Source organism: Apteryx rowi, unplaced genomic scaffold (genome assembly GCF_003343035.1).
Source record: "Apteryx rowi isolate R43461 unplaced genomic scaffold, aptRow1 scaffold_128, whole genome shotgun sequence".
NCBI lineage: Eukaryota > Metazoa > Chordata > Aves > Apterygiformes > Apterygidae > Apteryx > Apteryx rowi.
In genome coordinates, this window is record NW_020447508.1 from 701,878 (window position 1) to 719,456 (window position 17,579).

The window sequence follows — 17,579 nt, forward strand, 5'->3', positions numbered from 1 at the left end:
AAATGACACCCCCAGATCTGCCACCAGATGGAGTACCCTCCTCAGGTACAGCCTGAACCTGGGCTTTGTACCTGCTCAACTGTGCTTTGATGAGGACTTTTTTTTTTYCTAGAGGAATTCAGTATGATTAATGTTTTATCAGTGAATTCCAAAGGAATTAATAGTGATTTGCCACTTAGTTTAAGGGGTTGCTGATAATTCTAATGGAACGAAAAATTAGGGTATTTAAATGTCTCCTGACACTTTTATTTAAGGAAAAAAAAAAAATACAAGACTAATTAAAATCCCAAAGCACAATTTTCACCTTAAGAAACGGATAAAGGTTATAAAGGCCTTTTCAGAAGCATGCATCTGTGCAAAGAGTTCTCCTACAGGGGAGAAAAATCAGCACTGATTAAAGAGTGCACAGAGTCCTCTGAGGGACTGGTGGCTTCTGCACAGCTTGGTGTGCCTTCACATGGAAATTAGGCAAGACAACCTGAGTCTTCTGGAAGCTGCTCAGTACTTTCAGGYGTAACAGCAAAAGGGGTAATTAGGCCTTCATATTTGCAGACTTAAAGTGAATTCCCTATTTCTCTCTTGAATATCAGCAGAGCAATAATACCATCATCAGAATTTACTTGCCCACGCACGAATCTACCCCTTTTCCAAACATTGTCTGGAGGGAGGTCAACCTGGCGAGAGACTTCAGGAATATGGTACAGTAGACTTTATCACTCATCTTATCCTAGCAGACTCACCTGCTCTTTGCCTAGTCCACATCTAAATACATAGTAGCACAAAGGTCCATGGAGCTTCAAACATATGTCCTTCTTCATCTTCAAACAAAGGAGGTTTTCTCTCAGCACTGTGCTACACAGAGAGGATGGGATGGGCAATATTTGCTCTTGTATGATAGATGAATTTAACTTTTTTCATTTTTAAAAATGTATGACGGTCACAGAGCAAAATATTCCCTTGCAGCAGAACCATGAGAATCCTGGCTACGAAATGAAGAAAACAGGCACTTCCATCTAGACTGCCAAGTTCCCCAGTGAAGGAAAGTAAAACAGTGATAGCTTTGAGAACTGAAACCAGTGAGATTTTGTTTTACAGATATTACTGATGCTTCTCTCTCTTAGGTTAGCTCACTGCTACTAAGGTAATACAGGAAAGTTCAGCCTCATACTCAGAAAAAATTTAGGCATTCCCCGTTGTCAAATATCTTCTGTGCCTGTCCTCCTCCATTTAGTTGTTAAACTATTTTAGGCAAGGAGAAGTCATATTTCAGACACCTTGAAGTGATTCAATTTTCAGAAAGCTTTGAACACGCAAAGCCAGGCCCCTAAAAATCAGTTATTAATGATTAACTCCTTGGTCTTGCATATCAAGAGTAAGACAGGACCTGTACACTTATAGACTTGGGCARGGCGAAGATAAAAGGCCACCTTTCTGATTTTTGCAATGTCTTATATCCATTCAGTCTGTATTGAAATAAATGAGCACAGAAAGTGCAGAGTGCTGGGGAATTAGTACTGGTGTAACCGCCAGGATTTTTATAACATCACCGGTTTAGTTATGGGATCAGCCAGTCAACCTTTTCCACTTCAAGCTGAAAAGTTTGCATTCTTATCTGTCACTACTGCCTTCCAAAAACCCCTCAGAGGGATCCATTTCTCACAAGACTTAACTACTAAGTGAACGATATATTTAAATAAGGAATCAGCAGTGAGCACTTGCAATTGCATTTCCAGCCTGAAATATCCGTTATTAATGTCCAAAATGACTGCTGTATAATCAGCACAGCYAGGGGAAAAAAAATACACAAGCAATGTCCTCTGAACAAGTTTTATTAATATTTTGCTTTAACGAACATTGTAGTATGAAGGCATCATTTCTTTAAGTTTTCCAATGTATGGCACAAATGAAAGGAAAAATAACAGAGACAGAGGCAAATTCAGCATGTAAATGACAGATTAACAAAAGAGGCATGTGTTAACCCATATAGCTATTATACCATCTATTAGAAGACGTTTTGCAAGCAACAGTCTACATTTATTTGCGTTTAAGTAAAAACGTATTTTTGTTTGATCAAGAAAATTGCTTTTTTTAACTTTCCTTTATATCACAAATGTCAGGATAAGGCAAATCCTTGATGAATCATGTGGTAAAAACCCCTATTCCCCAAGAAAATAGATCCAACATACTCTGCTAAGTTTGTCATTTTAAAAGCAAAGCAGGCATGCACCGCATATAGAGAAATGTCTTTTTTTTTTTTAATTAAGTGCATAAAGCAGAACAGTGTTAATTCACAAAGAGGCTTTTTCAGTGCTTTATAGAAAGATTTACAATTAGCCGCAGTGAATATGTGACCCAGTATTACAATGTCTCAGACATCTCCTTTGGAAGTCTGTATGAAAGGAAACATGTCCATCATCAGAGCAGTCACTAGCTGGAGGATTATTGTGCCTAATTGTAGGGATGAGCACTTTCAAAAATAGGAGTTACACCATTAAAAGCAGATTCTGATACTTTGTATGCAACCATCGGGACTGAAGGGCTTCTGTTCTCTTCATGCCACCTACTGGGAACAAATTTTAGTTTTAAACCAAAATCCACAAGACTGTGGAGTTATTCCAGGTTTGATTCTTATTATTCTGCAGAGCCTACTTTCTGCATTTCTCTAGCTCCAGCAAAATCGATGGCGACTGCAATAAGGGGTCCTGGTCCAGCCATAATTAAAAAACACAGCTGAAGAACTCATACTGCCCAAACATACCCAGCTTATGATTAGTTTAAAAAAACAAAACAAAACAAAAAACCAAATTCCACCCGAAGAAAGAAAGATATAGACATATCTGAAAATTGTACCGTAAGGATTTAATCAGCTCATACATTTTCTTCCTTTACACTTCCTATCGTGGCTGCACCCTCTGCTGCTGCACCTTCAGGCAAACGTTTCACAGTTTCAAAGACTTGCTGCTGCTCAAGGACCAAGATTAAATGAAAATGGCAATGAAATTACTGTCAGGGGTTATAAGGAGAGTGTCTAATGTGAAGCATTTTTGTAGTTAATTATTTTTTATATCAGTCAGCCTTCACAAGGAGTTCAAGGAGTCTTTGTCTCTCTATCTTATYGCACCGCCATAGCCAGTCTCCCAAGTGGCTCTTTGTCTCCCCCACCAAAACTGAGGCTTGCAACTGTGTGAGGGACACAGGGTATGTGGCTAGCAGCAGCCTACCGCTCACTTAACATTGCACAGGGCAGCAACATCATCAGAATTAAATGCCGAGAGGACTGGATACTCAGTTGGATAAATTGTCATGGCTCTACCGAGGTCAATTTACACCAGCTGAGGACATGGCTGTCCAGGTTTCCCTTGRCAGTTTGAACAGCTCAGAGCAACTCATTTTCCAGATTCATTTCCTGCCCTATGGAGGTGGTTCCCTCCCCTTACTAGATAAAGGGAGCCCTTCTATCCTTGTCTTTTCCCAGGGAACACACAAAAGGGGAATTGATATGAGAGACACCTACTGCATTTATTCCTCTTCCTCCTGAGATWTTTTTCCACTCCTCCCCCTTCTGTTATGACAGGCTAATTAAATCAGAATCATCAGATATGGAAAACATACAGCAACATACTAGGTGTGCATCATGCAGATACACAATCTGACCGCAAAACTGGAATCGGCTGGAAACAAGGTGAAGGAACAGCAGGAAAAAAATCACAGAGCAAAAGACACGTCCTGTCGAGCTAACAGGGATGGGAAAGAAAACCAGCACCAATGCTTCAATGGGAACAGGGAGTCCAAAATAYGGGGCTAGAGGCATCACAGGTAGCAAATTTAGGATCACCTAGCAATACTGTAAAACTGATYAATAGGCTTAGTTCAGCTCATTTGTTTCTTCCAAAGCCAATCCCATTCAGCGTTACATATCCACCAACCTCCAGAAAGAAATCCGCAATGAAGCAGCTCCCTCAGATCTTCTTCAGCACTAGTGTCATGTAGGTTAAAACGCCCCAGGAGCCAGCACGTGGAAATATCCGTCTGATCCCCCAGCAAGCAAATGGGCCAGAGCTGCACGCTGCAAAGTACGAGGCAGCACTTCTCGGGGCCATGTGCTCACAGTGCCATCTGCGGGGGGGGTTAGTACTTCCCTCTCTAATCTGTGTTTGTCTTGACACCCTTTCAAATCAATCAGCAGCTGACAGCTATCATCAAATGCTATAGCCAATGGTATGTGCATTTAGGGCCACATTTTGCTCACAGTTACACCGACAGAAATGTTATCACCAGTCCTACTATAGCTGGGATAAATCTAGTAAATCACAGTAGGATGGATATATTTCCATGTCTTTTCACCTTGTTTTTTGTGTGTGGGGGGCAGCTAGTAAATAACTATTTTGGGACTTGTGCATATTTTTTGGGGGAAAAAAAACCACAACTACTTTGTTCAAAATGGTCAGATTATTACCAGCAGCACTGTAAAATTCTAAGATTTTGTAGCACATCACACCCTGGACACAGGTTGCGTGCTCTCCACCCTGTGTATTGTCTGTCAAATTCATTTACAGTGTGGCTGAGAAATGTATGTAAGACCTCTTTGTTCCTTTTCAAAAAATTTCAGCGCAGCATTTGCTGGCAGAACAATTGACATATGGCAAGACATTCTTATCCAAATAACTGTTAATTGCTTTTTTTTTCCTAATTAAAAAAAAAAAAATCCATGCATATGCAGTAGAAAATATAATGAGGGCTCCCACAAGATCCAGTGTGAAGCTGTTAAAGCTAGAAGCCATATCTGAAGGTGTCTTTGAACGCAAAATGCCTGTTATCCTCGGTCACTCACAGGGTCAGGTAGCTAGCTGGTGCCCACAAGTATTTTAAGGACATACCTACCGCGCGGGTGCGAGGCGCGCAGGCGTAACGAGGGACGAGGGAGACTGACTGGGGGTACYGACTGTCCAAGGCCACGCGCGTGATTTGCGTACGGGATCCCCGCCACGCCGCGAAGGGGCGCAGCGCGAGGCGTCCGCCAGGCACGGTTTAGCTGCGAGGGGCCGCGGATCCCTCCTTCGGGCCGGGAAGCAGCGGAGCGAAGGAAAGGCCGAGCACAAGGCCGCGGGGCGGGCAAGGCGAGCGCGCGAACGCGGGGGCTCTGCCCGCCCCGGGCGCCCGAGCGGCCCAGCTAGCGCCCGCGGCGGCCGGCAGGGCTCAGCGCCCTCGGCGCCCGCCGATCCGCCAGCCCGGAGGCGGGCGAGCGGTAGTTCGGAGAGTTTGGAGCCGCCTTCCTTTCAAATCCCTAGCGCAGGGAGGGCTGCTGTATATCAGCGTGTGCGGATTGCAATCCTTTGTGGCGGTTCGTGTTCTCACAGCAAATCTCCATTTATACCCCAGGGAACAGTTTTAGGGGAAAAAAAATAAAAAAAAAAGGAGGAGGATAAAGTTGCTCCCACAAGTTGCCTGCAGACAGTACCATAACTGGGAAAGAAGATAAAGATGCTAGAACAGGGATGGGCCCCGACGGGCTAACGATATGAGCGGGGAGGAAGAAGAGAGACCTAATATAACACAGGGACCCGTGGTTCAGAAGAAACTGTTGTAATTGCAGGGATGGTTGCAAAACATTGTTAGAACTGGGAAGTTATGCTTCTTTCCAACAGGTTTACAGAACAAAACGCAACGGAGAACAAAGAGAAATTAAAGCAAGGAGGCATTTCCCCGTAGCTCCCTCCCCTCCCAACCCGCAGAGCACCTCTGCGTGCTCTTTTCTGCCAAGAAGTCGCAATGATGCCGTACGATGTCGGTGCCTGCCGTTCAGCCGTCGTCCGCTGTCCTCGTCTCGCGTGGCGCTCCTTCGTGACGGGGACAGGGCGAGAGAGAAAAAAAAAGAAAAAGGCACTGTGCATTAAATTGCTATCAAAAGCCTTCGCAGAACCGAAGTCGAATCTTTGTAACACGGCTGTAGACCTTGCACGTGTCACAAGGTTTATACATAAAAGACACTATTATTTCTACAGCGTCCCACACGAGCACAGCACCCTGCAGGTGCGCAACCAGACGGCACTTCTCCCTCCCACCGAGGAAAACCTGGCAAGCTCAGCACGCGCTTCTGCCTTGACAGGCTACCATAACAATTAGCTCGCAGCTTCGTACATGCATTTATTCTCCGAGTCACCGCAGCCTCGCGAAATGCTCCCGCGGGACCGCCTGTGCCCAGCAAATCCTCCTGCCCCCTTGCCGCAGCTCAGCCCCGGGGCTCCCTTAGGAATTAGGGCCTCCCCCTGCCTTCCACGTTTACTCCATTAGCAAGTCCAAGGCAATGATTTGCCTCCACRAGGGGCAAGAGCCCAAGCGGCAGCTTGGCCTCTCTTCGGCTTGTATGAGCCACGACCCGTCAGCACCTGCCTGCTCCTCGTGCGCAGCGAACCTCTCCGCATTTCTCAGACCAACTGTTTGCACAGGGCCTTGCTTATCCTGGCCCCAACTATCGTTTTATTACCACCTTCTCCCCTGCTTCCTGACCACTGGGTTTCGCACAGAAAGTGGCTTTTGAGCACGCTTTAAAAATCACGGCTTTTCTGCCCTGGCAAACAAACACGTCCCGCCAGCCACAGTTAGCACAGTAGCACCAACGCGCCATGAAGGCACTTGCTCACCCAGACACTCTCCAGACCTAAAATAAATATGCCCCGAAGAAGCTCTGAGGCGATCCCGGGGTCCCCAGGCTGGCCACAACGCGCCAACAAACCGCGGGAGTCTCCGGCTGTGGTTTCAAGAGCAAGCATGGCCACGGACATCAGGGAGGCAAAGCCACAGCTCTGATGAGGGTTGCTTTTTTTCCATAGCAACATGCTACCCACTTTGCCCTGTGTTTCCACTGCTGGAGACATCCCAGCTCTAGTAGGTGCCTTGGTGCTAGACCTTGCAACGTTTTTTAGAAATACTACATTAAAATACCAAATGCAGTAACCAAAGGGATCTCCTTGGCTCTGAAAGACCCTGGGGAGTGCTGTGCTTTGAAGTTTAACAAGCTGATCAATCCTCCTCCATGGATCCGCTCCTTGCAATTAAAGCAGTGGCAACAGGGTTGGGAGGACTTAAGTAGAGAGCTGGGAGGAATTCAAATTTTACTTCTAATCCTGTACATGCCATTAAAATGCTGGGAAAGGCATTTTGTACCCTTGGCTCAGGCCCCTTCCCTTCTGATTAGTGCCAGTATAGCTAGGCCTTGCAGTGGAATTGAAGAGATTTATTAATTAACTGATAATTGTGGTATTATTCTTCTAAAACTTCACCTTCATAAAGCAAAAAGGACTCCAACCCAAAACATTCACAGACATTAATTTCCATGGGAAAATGCAGCACAAAATACAGACTTCCTTCAGATCATGTGAAAGCAGTAATAACTGTCAGATACATTTTTTAAACCAATGCAGGGAATTAATCTTTAAATGTATTTTTATCAGTGAGGATTTTACTAGTTTCTTTTCCTTCCTTTCTTTAACAGAGCATAAAACCAGAAGCTAGGAAAGGGGATGTAAACAGGAAGAACTGTGGAAGCAGTATTTTAATTATGAGGCTTCCTTCTAGTTTTGCTTCAATACTTTTTTAACAGGGCCCCCATCGGCCATATTTCTCATTCCAGCAGCACGGCAGCATATTGTCAATATGCTGACAAGGACAAAGGGGTATGCTCGGTAATAAGACCTTGTATTTTAAATCTCCGTGATACAGCTGCCACTGTTGTGAAGCTTCTATATTCGGTCTCGAGCTACATGAAATCCCATTACAAGCATAAATAACACATCTTGCTGTATATGATACTGGCAACTTATTATAACCCTCCACAGAGGGAGTGTTGTGTATTAACACTTTAAAACTGTACTGTTGAGATAGGAATCACAACCGCTTTTTTTAATTGAGGGTGGGCCTCGGACTTCTGTCTTCCTAGCAAATTAATCATTTTTATCCAGGGGTGAAGCTGTTTAAGTATATGAACAATTCTGCTGCAATAACCACCATTGTGCACTCCTGCAACAGCACCATCACTCAGTGCGTAAAGCAGCAAAGCTCCAAAAAGCAGCTCCCTGACTTTGCTTTGCTTTACAGCAGTATAGTTAGAAGTGACGTTAGGCATCGGAGAGCCAAGGGCAATAAACCCCTTCTGACATGAACCTGTTGTTCCCAGAATACAGATTGCACAGAACTGAACTTGGTTCCAACCAGTATAAATTGCTTGTCATTTTCCTAAGCAATGCCAAAAATTGTTCACTCAGTTATTCTTCCATTGCTTATCTTGGTGCTGTCTTGCCTTCCGATGATCTAAAACCATGCATTGTCTAAATCCGTTACGGTTGCAGAAAGCTACTATAATATTTACTTGACAAACCAAGTCTACTGGATATTTTTATTTTTTGCGTAATATATGCCGTATTGGCCAAATTCTTTTCCTTTGTGTTCTGTCTTTCTTTTCTTTTCTTTTTTTTTTTTGTGAAGTCTAACTTTAATTATGGTCATTTCTAAATCTAGTTTTCAAATGGAAGCTGGAGGGAAAATGCACACTTGCTCTAAGGGGGAAAATAGCCATAAGTGTCTTACCTATTAGTTAAGCTTCCAGCTCTGTTTCTGTAGGGTTGCTTACACTTTCAACCTGACTATTCATTTCAGCTGAAAACAAAACAAGACAGYTGTCAAATTCTATCCATAATACATGTTAAGTTTATCACATTGAGTAACAACCACTTCTAACCCAAAGGGGACAGAGTTCAATTACTGCATTAAAAATTCAATGCCATAAATCTGCCAAAATGTCTCTTAGGCTAGCCATCTTTGTCCACAGTTACAGGGAAACCCTGACAAACAGTTCTGCACGGGCATATGCTTCAGTATCACCAGAAACACCAGCCTCTAGATCTAGAGTTTCCTTTTGGCCCAAATTCATCCAGTCTAACTTTGGCACCTAACCGACGTGCCTGATCGAGGAGCTTAATTGCCCTCCTCTGTCTCCACAGACCATAGACAGAGACACAGGTACCTCCAAAGGGTGATTTAGAGTTTCACCGGACTGAGTGGTCTTGGCCTTTGCCTGTTCCTACCGGAGTGTCACTGTGCGGCGGTTAGAGCGTTACACACATGCATAAGCATTTCTTAGCATTTGACAGGGAGGTTTTTCATATCAGCCATGCTAATGAGGTCTGCAGATCTCCTCACCTCCCTTCGTGACATCAAAAAGGATTCCTTGCACAGAGTCTTTGACTAATACAGCAAAATCTTTGATTTGAACATCCTCAGGCTTTTGACTAAGTTGCAGGCGGGAACCTGGACTGAGCTGTGGCCTGAATGTGGCTCCATCTCTAATTACAGAGATGCTGCCTCAGGATGTCCTTCAACTGCAAATTGCTGTAGCCTACGGGAGGATTCAGGGGAAATATTCCTATACTTACTAGTGCACTATTAATTTATGAAAACAACCTTATTTTTTCATTAAAATTACTGAAAACAAGAAACAATTTAAATACAAGGCTTAAATTCATTTCAAATGACTTGTGCAAAAATGTCATATAAACTGTGGCATGTGGGATCGGTCCTATCTAGACTGAATACAAAGGGGTGCTTCAGGAGATGTATTTTTAGTATTAGTATTTGTTCTGGAATGAATTTTAATAAGGCCATTTATATTAACACTTTGCTTTAAAAAACTCTGTTTTATATTGCAGTATCAACTGCAGAATATGGGTCATTTGATGTGAGTGACAGCGAAAAAATTCAAACCTGAAAGAAAGATTTAGAAATTAAGGAAAGATGAGGGGGAAAAAAAACAAAATCAATAACTGTGCTACTTTGAGCCAGGCAGTATGATCTTTGAGTCAATATCATGTCAATACACCTGTTAGGATTTTGAGGAATTATTTGTAAATTATTCATCATACATATGCAGAACAGATACTGTAATGGCTTCCTGGATGTATGCAATGAATAATAAGAAAAGTATCCGCTCCTGATTATGGAGCTCTGATGCACATCGCATTTAGCTATGTTGTGTTCTTTATGTGCATTTGCATAGCAAAGACAGGATGCTTAATAAAAAATCATTAAGGAAAGGCTGCTGTGCACTGATGACAGCAGCCTTGCTCAGCCTCATTATGTCAGCCAATTTCACTGGCTTGGCTTTCCGAAAGCACCGTGAGGCTTTGCTCACAATTTTATAGAGGTCGCTTTCAGAACAAAAGTTTCATTCAAAACTCGAGGTTCAGCTCTGTCAGCATCCAAAATGAGTATACCTCCTCTCCCCTTTTCCTTTTTAATGGTTACAAGCAGCCTACGCTACTCCTGCAGGTAGCATCTCACATTCAGGTGGCCAAATCACAGACCGCACAGGTATGCTTTAAAGGCAACCCCATGCTGTCCTTCTCAGGCAGGAGAAACCCTGCAATGGCACTCAAGCTCTGCAGGCATCCTGAAACCTAGAGCCCCTGCCAGTGGGAAAGAAACAAAATCCCCAAATCGGATTGTTTTGCCAGTGGAAATCGCAGACGGGCATCTGGAATCACCACAGAAAAATACTGCACTGTACTTGCAGCAGATTGCTTGGAAGTGCTAAGGCACCTGCAAGTTTTGTTTTTAGCATTTTTTCTGCATTTGTGACTAAGGTCAGCTCTTGGCATCAGCGCTGACTGAGACAGGAAGATCTTGTAACTGAAGGACAAGCTTCTTCAGACCACTGGGTGAAACGTCACCGCAAGGCCACCTACAAAACCCTCTGTATTTAGCTGGTAGAATAGCACGGCAGTAGAGCACATACTGCAAGTGCAGAGGGAAGAACTGCCATGGGGAACGCAGGGGACATGACTCATAGGCCAGCATGAGTTAGTGTCAGACCTACGAGGTGAGCCCTGTGTGAGCTACATCCACCTGTATCACAAGCCACAAGCGGCCTTCTCGCCTCTTCCCAAGGTTTGTGGAAGTGTTAAACTGCTAACACAAGTTAGCAGGCTTTTTACACCTGCAGCACCACGGTACAAAGGCCAGAAGCTCGGCGTCTCTGGGAAGCACCAGAAGTTCAAGGACGCTGCCTGTCTCCTAAATTCAGTGTTACCTGCTCCCCGTACTGTAGTGAAGCATGGCAAGGTTGCAGTGGAAATGGACCTTTCTCTCTGCACTTCTGTGTTCTGGTTTTTCTTAAACTCTGACCTGTTGGGGAGTGCCTGTCCACACCTTCCCTCTCCACCTGTGAACTCGCTGGCAGCTCTCAGATTATGACTCGAGAAGGATTTCCCCTCAAAAGCAAGCAAGTGCCCCCAAAGAGGAGCCGACCGGTGCTGAAATAACCCAGCACACAGCACACTTTCGTCAAAGTGCTGCAGTTTCTGCTGAACTGGGGGATGTAGTTCAGCAGCAAGGCATGCTCTTAAAGGTCAGTAGCCAGGAGTTACAGCTCATCATCTAAGTAAAAAAGACAGGTAAATGGGAGAATGGAAAACTAAGTTTAGAGTTGTCTGTGTGAGAGAGAGCATTCTTCCCCCAAAGGATATTATGCTGCAGGCCTGGCTGGCAGATGAAAGAAAAGTATTATTGTATCGATTTAAATAGGAGCTCAGTCAGACTCATATTGCAAAAATAATTATTTCTTCAGCTGCTTCCTAAACAATGTTTCACTTTGCATTTATGTAACTTAGCTATAGCACATTTAACTATAACACCAGATTGTTCAGGAAAGAAAACCGTGTCTATTTTGAATCAAACCTACTGTGYTGTGATGGGATATGTGCATCTTTTTACTTGATAGTTACTTGTTTCTTAGATATTACATCAACAACATAAAATGCAGGATGGTGTTAGCTGTTTGAGATCTTGCTTTTATATTGCTTCTGCAAATCACGTGAAGGTCAGGTTACTGCTATTGCATTCATCAACTTACACTGGCTTATGAAACAATTTGAAGTTTCAGGTTTGACACTTCCTTTGAGATTGCTTCATCTTTTTCTTTCCCCCTATTGTGTCAGCAAGTCAAGATGCAGCTTTCCAAAGACTTGAAATAAAAAGAATGGATGAGTAACCCCATTATTAAAGGAGTGAACAGTCTGATCTGCCTAATACCAGCTGGAAACTAACATCTACCTTCGTAATCCTTGAAGCTTTGGTGGGATAAAAAAATATATGCCAGCAGAGAAACACTGTCTAGGAAACCTATCAGCAAAAGCGGCTTTTGTAGTCATTAGGAATACTAATCAGCACATCTGCCCTGGGTACAAGTAACACAAGAGCCAGGGATCTTTGCTCTGGTTGCTGGCAGCGACTGCCAACAGCTACCTGTATGTCTGTATACACATATATACCTACCCAGTCAGGCTTACACGCACACCCTCTGACAGCTTTGCTGAGGGAGTATCACGCCCAGCTTTCAAATAATAGCAATTTCTGAAATATATCACTATTACAGCCCTGCCCACTAGATGAACCAATATTGAGATCTACCTCATCTATCTAAACTCGTAGCTTTTATAAAGCACTTTTCACTGTGACATGGTACATGAAATTAAAACACAAGAGCCAGGCTGCCAAGAGGTACTGACTGATATATTCTTGCGCTTTCAGCTGTGAAGTGATGAGCTCTCCTGGGGCAGAGGAAGGGGACCAGAGAAAAATAGGCAATTTGCATAAAAATTACTGTCACAGGGAACCTTTTTATGTTTTTTTTTTCAATCTCAGCTAGTACCCAGTACATTTAGAAATTCTTCAGTTTTTTTTCAGTGAAACTTAACCCTTAAGAGAAAACAAAGCATGAGGGTTTTGATCTGTGTTTTTATATTTTTTAACATGTGACATATGATCAAATGAAAAACAACCGTGTACTATGATCCCAACAGCAACATAAGCTGTGAAGAAATGAAGACTTTTCTTAATATCAGAGTACTTTTCTGCAGCCTTAGTAGACACCCTATTCCAGTCCTTTTGTACAACTTAGAAAGTTCACAAAGAATGAAGTTACAAGATGAATTAAATGCAAAAGCTCTTACAAGATAAGCAACAACTGAAACAAAGAAACCTATTAAGATCATCACTGCAGAAGCTATCTGTCAGCTGAACCAGCTGTGCTGTGCTACAGCACACATTAGAGTAGCCCTGTGATCACTTTTCTTTCCAGTGGGAAATCCCTACAGATATTCTTTTACAAAATTTTGATTTGCTTTAACTAAGTACCCCAGACCATTCCAGGGATCGGAAATTAAAATATTTTAATGTCACTGTGAGTTTTTTGGTTGGCCTGTTCAGGAGATGAGGAGAGAAGGCTCTTTTGGCTTTATTCTGCACATTTCCTAGTAACAGCACAGCCTCTAATATTTAAAAATAGAAAATCCATTATGGATGCTTTCTTTTCCTATTCTTGCAGAAACTTCCTTACAGTCCAATATCAAAATCAGCCACTGAGTCAAATGTTGTGGCATGAAGAGTTGTAAAGGGTTTGCCTCAAAAAAAATCAAAGCACACTGATTTGTGCTTCTTTATGCATGGTAAGAGACCAGAAGGTCATTTTTTAGTGTATGAATTGCTTAAACACTACAGAGCTGGAGTAGGGTCCCAGTACTCAATCCTTGCCAGGGCTTTGCCAGACACCTAGATCATCCTCTCACTGAAGTCAATGACAAAAAAATTTCCTTGAGTTCCAAGCCAGGAGATTCAGGTCAATAATGTTCACAAGCCTGACCAGAACTTCTGTTACATCTCAAAATTCTTATTGTTTTATTAGTAGTAAATTTCTTCAGAGACAACTTCCATTTTCCACCAGACTGAACTATACAGAAACGCTGAAGAAGCAGGAAGGGAAGTCAGCTCTGAGCTAGAAGGAGCTTAATACTGATTAGAGGTCAACACATGAGTTCAGAGTAATTTGATAAGCAATACTTCCCCCATGACAGAGTCAGGCCCTAGTACAGAGACTTTCAGAAATATTCTCTTCTGACTTCCAGTTGTAACCAGATACATCTTGGCCAAATCATTTTCCAGACCAAGGTTACAGCAGATCCAAAATATGGCTTAGTTAAAAGGAAAGCAGACTGAACACACCAATTGAACATATCAGCTGAGTCAATGAGAAAAGCAGTGGCATGGCACTGAAAAGGTACTTCCACTAGATTTCCAAGGACATCCTATGGGTCAATTTTATGGGAAACATACTCCATTGAATCTTGATAGGCCACTAGGAATGTGGATCTAGGCCTGAAAGATCCAGACATAATTGCTAAAAAAATTCATAAGCCTCTAGCAGGTGACAGTAGGGATGGCATAAACTCTCAGAAGACTCAACTGAAGAGATTACAAATATATTTCTCATACTTTTGAACTGTATAAACAAGTCCTAGAAAGGTATGCTATGTATGCACTTCAGACAACTAAAACATTGGAGGAACGTACCATCATTATTTGAAACATCTGCTGCTTCAGAAGAAATTTCAACTTTCATAGGCTCTGCAGAAGTTTCCTCTTTCTCTTGCATTTCTCCTGTAAGACAAGCCAAAGAAGGAAAAAAATCAACACTTACAGCACCTGATTAACATATAATTCTCAGACTCTGCATGCCATTTTTTTCTCTTTCCTCTGGTATGCTCTTACCTTTATAGGCTCTGCTGCTGTATAGCAGCAGCCATTAGAGAAAAGGGCAAAGGATATAGAGGGAGGAACATGGTTTGAAAATAACTGCTTGAGTATTTGTAGAGATCTGCACTCTTTTGTAACTAGGATTATTAAAACCACATCACAGTGTGGGCTGCTGCCTCCCCGCCATCCTTTTCTCATCATTTCTGAAGAACCCTGTCTGCTCGTAAAATGCAATATACGATGGGGACCTAATCACACTTAGAAAGTTTCTGCAGCTAGCAGAATAAAACCAGACACAGTGAGAGTTCAGACATTCTTGGGAGTCAGACACAAACTTGAATTTGAATTTAGGGAGATGCATTTTATTGCTGGAATTCCACATTTTTCTCTCTTCTGCTGCAGGCTTATCTGGAAACTTAGATTCAATATCCTAGCAACATTTAAAATGGAAATAGAATGTTTTTGCCGTTTCATACAGAGATCTCCTAATATTCTACCATTAAGGGTGCGGAAAGGGCAATTTTTAGTTAATATCCATCCTGGTACTTCTACTTTTGTGGCAACTCTAAAGGCTCTCACACCCATCCTGTGGCTGAACTATGGGACGGCAAGCTATCGGTTGCTAAGCAATCTAGACATTTTGGTTGTTATTACAAGACAGCAAAGTACAGCAAGGACTGAAACACTTCAAAAATGGCTTACTTTTAAGCTGAAATCATTCATGTCTTCAGCAACAGAGACAGATAAAACATTCTAGGTCACTTAAACACCTCTTTCTCCTTTCTGTGGACAGCTATTTTTTTTTTTAATGCACTTCAATGTGCTACTTTTATTTTGTCCATAAACATGTATCTACACTGAAGTTTTCTGCCAGTTTTATTTCTAATTGTATCTGCAACCTAATGTACTATAATGGAGATTTTAGTCTCCTCTGTGCTCGTTATGCTGGCAATGCTAGTCTTAGAGGCAACTTCCACTGCATTATGCTTTTACTAAGCATAGAAGTGCTAAAACAAGTCCTCAGCAAATGCAGAAACAAACACAAATAACTAGAAAGCTCAATTCCCCCCAGCTGCTGGGGGGGGGGGGAAACGTGATAGACGACCTTACAGCGATGGAGGTGTAGCCAATCATTGCAACATTTCTACTTGAGAAATCCTTCAGCTAATCATCCTATGAACCACGCCACCTCCTCCTCGCTGGTGTAAATCATCTCCCTGTACACACGAAAAATGAGCCTGCAAACATCTGCGGCTGCACGCGCCACGTGCCAGCACAGGCCTGGGGTGGCAACTCCGCACGCACATCAAATCCCCGAGGCTGCTCCTGAGACGGCGCGAGGGTGAGTGAGGCTCTCTCTGGAGGGCTGCCACACACCGGCAGGCCTACGCTTCCCTAACCCGTTGCCCGTTGCTCTCTTACACACGCACGAAGGACAAAAGTGCTGTCCCTCCCTTGTGGCAGCATCTGCCCATGCCAGGAACTTGTCAAGCATAAGGCTGGGAATGTACACTCAAAATCCCTGACCGATTTCTTCTAGCAAAATCAATATGAAATTTGGATGACTATCAAAGCACTGATTAATCAAGGAGGATACACTGAATGATCTCATTTGGGTCGTGCTACATTTTGATCAGCCTGGGGAAATGGCTATATGGAGAACAAAGTTTTGGGGAAAAAAACCAACCTCCCCGCAATGAGCGCAGCCTGCAGTGAAGACGTTTCCTACCAAGCCACCCCAGATGTCTGCAGCGTGTATTCAGGAGCCCTGCTAAGCACCAGCACGTTCAGACTGGCAGCTGATGCCTGTGAATCAGACTTTGCCTCCTCTAAACCACAGTCTATTAACCAAATAAAATAGACATAATATGACAGGTTATGTCTTGACTCCCGGTTTCTGTAACAGCCTAGTTCCTCTGCTCCTGTCAGCTCCTAAAGACACCCGTGCAAAGTTTCCAGGTCCTATCCAAGATGTCCTGTTAACTAGCTGGTGCTCATGGCTTCACCACACTGCCGAAAGGTTTCTCAGGTTCCACTTCAGAAATGCTCTCATGCAGCGGGCAGGTGCAAAGGATTATTGGCACTGCGCTAGGGGAAGACAGAGCTTAATAAAAGGCAAGACATTTTGTGCATGTGTGCGTGCAGGCATGTGTGCGCATGTGCTAATTAGGGCTTCCGCTGCATGGATGAAAGCAGAAGGAGCTGAGGGCCCTCAACACCAAAAGCTAGCAGTTTGTGGCTTGGGGCCGAATTGAGGTGAGCCTGGAGCAGACCTGCAGAGATACTGGAAAGAGTAACAACAGTAGCAAATTTGCAAAATCAGTTTTCAAAGGGTTTAGGGCCATAAACATTGTCAGAAGAACACTAATGCATGTTCTGCATTTCTGTCTTCTTTCCAAGTCTGAATAGCTGATTCCCCATCCCCTCCGGGAACGGATTTTGGCTATACCGGGGTTGTTACAGCCTATGTTGATTGTTGGATATTATCAGCCACAAAATGATAGCGAGAAGCGACGTTCAGGGACAAATGAGGAAGAAGATATTTTAAACCTGAACAAAGCTGAGTCCCACTGCAAACCTTGGGAGGAAGCCTGTACATTAGATCAGCTGTTTTTCAGGCAGGCTTTGAAACTCTGTTAATATAAATCTTCATCTTGTCCCTTGCTATCATCGTGGGTGGGGGGGCAGGAGCGCTCCCTACACTAACAAGCGTGTGGAAGAAGGATTATCCAAAAAGCTCCTTGCTTGCTGTGCCGTAAGACTGTGTGCGGCCCAGAAATGAGCCCATTCCCCCTAAACAGCAGCATCTGATCAGAACAAGATCCACCCTGACAACCAATTCACTGCGGAGGCTCCCCCGCTCCTTACTGTGATTGCTAGAGGTTAGAGCACAAACACGAGACGTATTTCAGGACTCGGAGCAGGAGATGAGAGCTACTGAAATAGAGGGAGCCTAGGAGACACCACTTTCAATTTCAATTACCATTTCCAATTGCACC

General features: G+C 43.4%; 1 protein-coding gene across 1 annotated transcript in view; it reads right to left on the reverse strand.

Annotated features, from left to right (window-relative positions):
• Positions 1 to 5,752: 5,752 nt before the first annotated feature.
• Positions 5,753 to 17,579, reverse strand: part of MACROD2 (MACRO domain containing 2) — a 900,884-nt gene continuing 889,057 nt past the window's right edge. The window contains exons 17-19 of the mRNA XM_026055958.1: positions 14,398 to 14,484; positions 8,584 to 8,652; positions 5,753 to 5,837 (exon numbers count right to left, since the gene is read on the reverse strand). Of these exons, the coding sequence (XP_025911743.1) occupies positions 8,591 to 8,652; positions 14,398 to 14,484 (149 nt within the window). The 3' untranslated portion in view covers positions 5,753 to 5,837; positions 8,584 to 8,590. The remainder of the gene's footprint in view (positions 5,838 to 8,583; positions 8,653 to 14,397; positions 14,485 to 17,579) is intronic.